The following is an 8,636-nucleotide window of genomic DNA, read 5'->3' as shown; positions in this document are numbered from 1 at the left end:
CGAGTAGTAATGACAACAAAAATTGATTTTTTTTTCAATTACTAATACTTTAGTGTCAATAACGTCTTATGTTTAATCTACTGACACCATAAAATCAGTAATTTGTGATACTTATCTATTAAACACAAAAATGACCCAAATATATATATAATTACTGATACTTTTTAATAAAGTGTCACAAGACAAGTGTTAGTAAAGACCATTTTTCTAGTAGTGTCGATTACTTTTTAAATTGAACAAGAGAGGGTTTCAATCATTTCCCCTTTGTTTGTTAAAAGAATGAAGCTAGATTGGGGTCTTATATCCCCATACTTCATCACCAATAAGAAGACGGAAACATGTGTAAGCATTGCAATATATATAAATCCCTAAACTTTGATACACTAGTAATCAATTAGATTATTGTGTTATTAAGACAATAAGTAATTGTTTCATTTTTTTTTTTCAGGTGTTGAAAAATCCATTCATATTAATATATAAGGGTGAAATCTCAAATGAGGACATTTGTCGAGCAATTGCATCAACTAGCTATGTAAGAGGGTCTGTATATACAAATCGTATACAAGTTTAATGTTTTTTTATTAACAACTTGGTCAGTTGATTGTTTGCTTCTGCCTTTTCTTCTTTTTCCATTTTTATTTTATAGACTAGACGACCTTTAGTAATTATTGCCCGGAATGTTGATCAAGAAGAGGCGGGATCTCTTATGCTAGATTGGAATTATGTTGGAAGCAAGGTAATAAGTATTGTTCATATACATAGAGATATATATATGTTGAATCTCGATTGGAAATCAACCAACCAAGAATCCCCAAAACCTCACTGAACACTCTGATATTTGTTATAGAAACAGCAATTAAACACGCTCAAACAAAAACAAATCAGAAACAAGCAAAACAAGAGCCTCAAATTATAGTGGTTCGGCCTGGAGATGGCCTACATCCACTGAAGAAGAGAGCGGCAGCTTTTATTCAATCACCGAGAACAAGATACAAGTTTAAAGACGAAGTAACCAGCATTTAACACGCTGATTTCGCTTCCCTTAAGACCATATATACAAGCTTAAGGATCTCTAGAAAGATCCGTTGTCAGCCAGCAAACAAAACCGAGAATTTTCCCACTTGAATGACTGAAAATAACAAACTTGAGGACACGTGCTGGCCTCTTGACCACAATAAGCCCAAAACGACAGCTATTAACACCGTATAGAATAGGTAGAAGCACGTGATGTGCGCATGCTTTAATTATTTGGATGTAGCTGACAAAACAAATTTGTCATACGGGCTTGCATGATTTTCAGTTGACATGTCGTGTATTATTACAGCCTCAAACCGACATGATAGCTGATCTTCTGGAAATCATTTTCGAAGCTCACACTTCAACAATATACATATACATACATATATATATATATGTGTGCGTGTGTGTGTGTGAAGATTGGTTTTTGAATTGAATGAAGGTCTGCATTATCAAACCACTCACAAGCCAAGATACTACAGCGGCAATCATGCAAGACATTGCCATTCTCACAGGAGGCAAGGTACATGTTCATTCGGTGATACAACAGAGAAATCAGTTTGTTTCTGACTTTTCATTTTAGGTTTTAACTGAAGACCGTGTGAATTTTTTACCACAAATGCTTGGCTCAAGCAAAGAGGTAAGATTCATATATGTGTGTGTGTGTGTGTGTGTTGTTGTGTTTTGTATTCGGCTCGGCTCTGTTTAGTATTGTTGTCCAAACTTAAGCAAAATTGTTAAAATATTTGGTAAATCTATACACCTATCATTTAAAGATGTACGGTTATGAAACATTTTCAAGCAATTCACACTAAATTAGATATGTGAATTATTCAACAAACTGTGAAATTTGAAAAATTATGTTTACCCAACTCCAATAAATTTGAAAAATCTGAGCTTTTTTCTGTTCGATTTTAAAACCACTGTTCCATAATGCCAAACAAAAGCTTTGTATTATATACTATGTCATGGGTAGCTTTTGTTGAAAATATGTACTTAGCCCTTTCCATCGTTACAGGTTAGAGCATCACATAATGAGACAGCTATCCTTGGTGGGTTTGGCAGCCAGGCAAAGATCAAAGAGAGATGTGAAGAGGTTAGTTGTGGTTTCTTTTCTTTATACATATTATTCAACAATGCATTAGGTTCTCCATTATGTTTATTAACAATTTAACATGGTCTTATGATCGTTGCTACAGTTGAAATCTAAAATTAATGAGAGCAAAGATGATTGTGAAGTAAAGTTTGCAAGAGAGAGACTTGCAAAGCTTTCTCGAAATCTAGCTGTTTTTAAGGTTTGGTTGGAATTATACATTTATTTTGGATGCTCAACACCTTATTGAAAAGATATTTGGATGAGTTTTTATTCCTTTTTTTTTTAAAGATTTGTGGAGCTAGTAAAGCGGAAGTGGATAAAAACTATAAAAGAGTTCAAAACGCCCTAGAAGATGCCAAGGCTGCAACGGACAGTGGAACAGTACCTGGTAATTATTAGAGCCTTTTTTATATCTTTACATTTTTTTTTTTTGGCTCTTATCTTGTTGGATTAATTGATGAATCATAGTGCTTGCAATATGATAAAATTGAAGGTGGAGGGGTGGCACTTCTACATTCCTCAAAGGAATTGGACAAAGTGCAAGTTGCAAAATCTGATCAAAAGCTTGGTTTTCAGCTTTTACAACCGTATAATGTTTTCAGCTTTTATCTTTTTCGTTAAAAAAAAAAAATCGTTTGCAAAAATTTTAGCATGTAACTGTAGATGCCTGTTTACTCAATTGCTTCCACGGCAGGATTCGATGGGATAGCTGTTGTCGATAAGCTATTAGAACATGGCAATTTTGACCATGGATACGATCCAGCTAAAGGTATGTTTATCAAATAATAAAGAAAAGTAAATAAATAAATAGAATTTATTGAATTTATATAATGTTTTCATTGAGAATTTGAGTTAGAAATTCATTGTTTCTGTTGTACCAGGCGAATATGTAGATATGGTCAAGGCAGGGAATGTCGATTCACTTAAATTCATAATGACGGAGATATCAGGACTAATAAAGTAAGTTTAGTATTTTGATCATCTTCATAAGTAAATTCTTGTTATTGCTAATTCTAATATCTATGCCTGAAATACTTTTAGTGCTTTTGCGCAGTCACTTTTTTACAGATCATTGGCGTTGGCCATAACGTTAGAAGCTCAACGGTTTATCGATGTGGATTATTATATAAGCTGTGGATTTTGATTTCTATATAGCTAGTCAAATTAAAGTTAATTAGAAGTTTAGTTTATATTTTTATGTTTTATTTAGGTATTTTTGTGAGCTTTTCAGGTTGATTTTTTTCCTTTCTGTCGAAATAAATCATATATCAATAAATAGAAAAATCATTTTTTTATTGGTGAAATAGCAAAAGGATATGTATTCCTGATCTAGCTTGATTCCTGAGTTAAAAATTGTTCTAACAAGCGAAGTCATCCATTCCTACAACTGTTAAGGGGTAAAATTACAGGTCACAATTAGGTGAGGACTTGAAATTTAGTGTTGTACTCAACTCTTATTAATCTTTTATCACATATACATGTATAACATTATACGGTTAAAATTTAATTACAAAAGCTATATCATCATTCATATTTAACTAAGGGGAAAGGGAAGATAGGTTGAATATAATTCAACAAGCAACTTACAGAGATGAAAAGATAGCTACGACCTTACCATTTGCCATGTTTTTGGAAGGGGGTACAAGGGAGCTGTCCCAATTAAAATAATAAACTAATTAAGATAAATCCAGTTAAAATAAAGTTAAATGTTTCCCAAATAAATTCTCCTAATATTATATATTTAAGGAAATAAAAAAACATAACACTCTATTTTTACTAGTCATATAAACAGTTGTAACTTGTAACAAGAAAAATAACAAGAAAAATAAAACTATGGAAAAGTAGACTACAAGGTGATTTTTAACTGGTTTGGAGTTTAAATTCTTACATCCATTCGGTCATTCTTAGAGTTTATATAATTCACTAAGAGTGCATGTTAATATATGCAACATAGTCGATGTATACTTATACTATGTTCAGACTCCCTATTACTATAGAACCGTCACTTTATTGTATATATACGTCCTAATGAATATTTAGCGAAATACCACTTGACTTATTTATTGTGTCTTCTTGCCATACCAAACTGCTAGCTGCCTCTATATAGAATTACTACAAAAAGATGAAGAACATAATTAGCTACTGCAGCAAAACAATTAAATTAATATGTGCCAAACACAAATACAATAAACAAGTATCAACGATGATTTCTCTTATCTTTATGAGATCTAAACGCTTGGGTTCTTCTTATGAGCTAATTTGGTAATACTGTAGTTTTTAAAATAATTGTTATTAACTGTATTTCAATTATGAAAAGAATCAATTAAGTGTTTGGTAATACTACAAGAAAAACTACTTTTTGTGGTTGTTGAATACTGTCAAAACAAGTGAAATACCTTGGGTAGAAATACTTTTTTTCCCAACCGACCACCATAAATATGCTTTTTTTGAGGCCATGGAAAAAGGATAAATGCGTATTAGAAATAATATGGACACACAACTAATAAATAATTTTTATGATCACTTTGAGTCATCAAAAATACTATTTTCAATTGACTTTTGCGGTAGCTTTTCTAATAGCAATTTCGATTAAATATAACCATTGGAAATACATTAATTTTGAGGGCAAAAATAGCCAAAAAAACTAAACTATAGTTGGAAATACACGTTGCTATAATTGATTTTTGGAATCGAAAATACTGCATATTAGTAGAAGTAAGTAATATTTTCAATTGAGTTGTTCCATTATAGATAATGTATTCATAGTTAGAAAAGTAATATTTTCAATGACAATCTTTGTTGGAAATTCTCTGCTTTTACCAGGGATAGACAATTGAAAATAATCTATGCAGTTGAAATTTATTTTATTAATTGCCACATGCAATTAGAACGACAATACAATTTTTAAGAACATATGACTATTGAAAATAGATTTTATTCAATTAACATTATTATTAAAATGAATGAACTTCCCTAAACAATTCAATCAAAATTTTCAACATTCATATTGTCCAAAAACATTTCATAATAAAAAAATAAAGCATTATTATATTATTTTCAAATACCATAAATCATATAAATATCAAATATCATCAAAACCATCTGAATCAGCATTAGCATCATCTTCTGAATCACCATAACCACCATCATCTAAATTTATATCACCATCGTCCCCTGAATCAGCACCACCATTGTCATCTAAATCAGTTACCACCATCATCATCAGAATTTGCACCACCACTGTTTTTAGAATTTGCACCACAATTGTCATTTGCATTCAATTTTCTAGTTGGATCTTGTAAAGAAAAATTATATGAAAATTTAAAATAATTAAGTGATAATGAATTATATAAATAAATTTAAAAAATTGAGATTGAAAAGAACATTATACCATTAAAGAGGAATCCACAACAAGTTGAGAATGAGATTGCTTTGCTTCTAACTCTTCCACTTTTTTCTGTATAATAGTCAGTTGCTCTTGCACCACTTATGAAGTACTCAACAAAACCTCCTCACGTTGTATACATATCTCTTTGTTGCATGGTTAGCTTGAAGTGGATCCATATACATCTTCAGTTTTGAGGCCTCCAAGACTAAGACCATGCTTAACATCTCCTGTTATATTAAGATATACATCCCATTGTTTTCTCAATGGGACCTCTTCAAATGACTCATTTAATTCATTCATCTTTGATACCATTTGTGCGTTATCAAAATATGAACATAATAATTAAATAATATAGCATATCCAATAATGATAATAACACAAACTTTTGAAATTAAAAAAAAAAAGAAGATAACTTACATGTAGTTCCTTAGCTTTATCACTAGGCCAAGGTCCGTCCTTCGCACGTGAAACATTTCAAAACAATAGGTTGAAATAGGTGTTCAGTGTTAGAAAATGTATATTTATAAAGGAGAAAATCATCATTTTACATTTCAAGTCTTACTAACATCCTTACTTTTATGTATTTAAGCTTCTTGTGATTTAATTATATGTGTTTTATTTTAATTAAGTATTTTATGTATTTTAGGGGCATCATGGTCATTTCACAATAACGAGAGCTCAGACGGCAAAACGGACATCACTTTTGAACTCAGGACAGTCAAAAGCCTTAGGACGAGTATAAAAGTAAAAATGACATTGTTCACATGTACGGTACTGTCCATGTTACTGTTCATGATACTGTTCACACATACGGAATGATGACGTGGCATTGACCGATGATGTGGCATTGACAGATGAGGTGTCACGATTCCATTGGAGAAAATTCTTATGCACTGTTGATCGGTGACGGGACAACATGTTAGTGGACCAAAAATCGCGCGTACGGTACATGCATATACACAGGATTATTTTCAACCAAACCGCGTCATTGTTCAAGCCGGTTGACTGTTCAAACCGAGTCATCAAACCGTGTCACTGTTCAAACCGAGTCGTTAAACCGTGTTACTGTTGACTGATGACGTGGTGCAATCCTGAGCGTCCAAACTATTTTTAATCTGATGGCCATGATTTACTCAATGTATCTATAAAAATGGGGTCTCTCCCCCTTAATTTGGCATCTCTGAATTCATTTTTTAGCCTCATTTTCTGTAATTCCTTCTTCATCTTGTATTTTCTATGTATTTTAATAAATTTCTATTTTACCCCTAGTTCAATTATGAGTAGCTAATTTTCTTTCAAGTTTGGGTTAAAGGTGAAGTCTTAACATGTTTCATGGGCTTTACTTGGTAAATTTATTTTCTCTTTTCCTCTAATTTTTGTGCATATTTTGACTTTTCGTCGACAAATAATAATAATCTTGTCTAGATATCGCCCTGGTTTCACCGGCTCCTTAGTACAAGGTTATTATTATTTGGCACGATAAGCCCTTAGCACCATATTGATTAAAGTGTGGTTCATGAGGTGTGGATTCCCCCCTCATGATTTAATTAGCACTAATAAGGAATATTTAGCCCATGGTGCATGTTCATATGGATCTAGATACCCAATTACTTCAATTATAATAGTTTCCACTTTAATTTAATTACGTCATTCCAATTTAAATTCTAAGATAGTCTAAATCACTTTCACCACAAATCCAACTACCTTCATACAAAATTAATTCTACATATAATTAAAATTCACCTCCTCGTGGGATCGCACTCGTCACCATTGATCTATTCTATAATAGATTCGTGCACTTGCGAGTTCAATAAAATTTACACAACAAGTTTTTGAAGTTGTTGCCGGGGAGGTAAGTTATTTTAATTTGTAGAATTAATTTTTGTAAATAATTTCTTTTAGTTATTTTCTTGTAATTTTTTTCTTATTTAAAAAAAGATAAAAAAAAAGTAAATCTGCATTTAGAGGTAAGAATTATTTTTTCTGTTCTTTAAAATTCTGTAATTTAATTTTTAAGTTATTTTTCTTTGTAATTTTTCGTTTATCTTATTAATTTACTTTTAGTTAATTTATTTCACGTATTTTTTTATTGTGTTTTTATAGAAATGTTATAACAGCGTGAGAAGGTTAGTACTGTAATTTCTCTTTCTTCTTTATTTTTATTTGTTTTGTTCCTATTTTTTTTGTATTCTTTGCATGCATAGTCGTAGGTCATTATTACCTAATCTTGAACCTATAAACCTTGAACTAGAAAAAATACTTCGCACACACAAACACGTGGTAATTAAAGATAAAAGTTAAATGGATTTGCAATAACAACAAGCACTACAGGAAAGGCCATTTAAGGACTACTTTAGTCCCTTAGCTAATTTGAGCACATCATGCATAAGATACCCAAATATAGCTGCTAGGAGTTTTGAGTTAAAATCTAGTGTGGTAAATTATCTCCCAACATTCTATGGCCTAGAAAATGAGGACCCATATAATCATTTGAATGATTTTCATACTGTTTGTCAAACTTTTAAATATGAGAATCTTTCCGATGATGATGTTAAACTCAGATTATTCACATTTTCTTTAAAGGATAAAGCTTGTTCATGGCTCAATACATTGCCTGCTAATAGCATTACATCATGGGAACAAATGGTAACAAAATTTTTGAATAAATATTTTCCAGTACAAACAAACAATGCTATTCGCAGGGAAATTGTTGAGTGTTAGAAAATGCATATTTATAAAGGATAAAACCGTCATTTTACATTTCAAGTTTTACTACCAACCCTTACTTTTATGTATTTAACTTTCTTGTGATTTAATTACATGTGTTTTATGTTAATTAAGTATTTTATGTATTTTAGGGGCATTATAGTCATTTCACAATAAAGGAGAGATCAGACGGCAGAACGGACATCACTTTTGAACTCAGGACGGTCGAAAACCTTAGGAGGAGTATAAAAGGAAAAATGGCACTATTCATATGTACGATACTATTCACGTGTACGGTACTGTCTACATTACTGTTCACGACACTGTTCACATAGACGGATCGATGACGTGGCATTGACCGATGATGTGGCATTGACTGATGAGATGTCACGATCTTGTTGGGCTAAAATTCTTATGTACTGTTGATGG

At 31.6% G+C, this 8,636-nt stretch overlaps 1 protein-coding gene across 1 annotated transcript; it reads left to right on the top strand.

Moving 5' to 3' along the window:
• The first annotated feature begins 279 nt into the window (after positions 1-279).
• On the top strand, positions 280-3,257 carry LOC107176643 (chaperonin CPN60-1, mitochondrial-like). Its single transcript, XM_015529448.1, has 11 exons — positions 280-342; positions 449-532; positions 647-736; positions 1,601-1,657; positions 2,036-2,113; positions 2,217-2,312; positions 2,402-2,501; positions 2,607-2,681; positions 2,808-2,882; positions 2,995-3,073; positions 3,155-3,257. The coding sequence occupies exons 1-11, from the start codon at positions 280-282 to the stop codon at positions 3,255-3,257; spliced, it is 900 nt and encodes a 299-aa protein (XP_015384934.1).
• Positions 3,258-8,636: the final 5,379 nt, after the last annotated feature.

The sequence above is a fragment of the Citrus sinensis genome, chromosome 7 (genome assembly GCF_022201045.2).
Source record: "Citrus sinensis cultivar Valencia sweet orange chromosome 7, DVS_A1.0, whole genome shotgun sequence".
In the NCBI taxonomy this organism is placed as follows: domain Eukaryota; kingdom Viridiplantae; phylum Streptophyta; class Magnoliopsida; order Sapindales; family Rutaceae; genus Citrus; species Citrus sinensis.
The sequence above is the reverse complement of the archived record's forward strand: the minus strand, read 5'-3'. Positions and strand labels throughout refer to the sequence as shown.

What these genes read in the sequence shown, in the direction of transcription:
- LOC107176643 (XM_015529448.1), top strand. Translation starts at nt 280, where the DNA reads ATGAAGCTAGATTGGGGTCTTATATCCCCATACTTCATCACCAATAAG. An exon ending in TCAAAGAGAGATGTGAAGAG is followed by an intron (nt 2,114 to 2,216) that starts GTTAGTTGTGGT and finishes TCGTTGCTACAG; the next exon opens with TTGAAATCTAAAATTAATGA. An exon ending in GAAATCTAGCTGTTTTTAAG is followed by an intron (nt 2,313 to 2,401) that starts GTTTGGTTGGAA and finishes TTTTTTTTAAAG; the next exon opens with ATTTGTGGAGCTAGTAAAGC.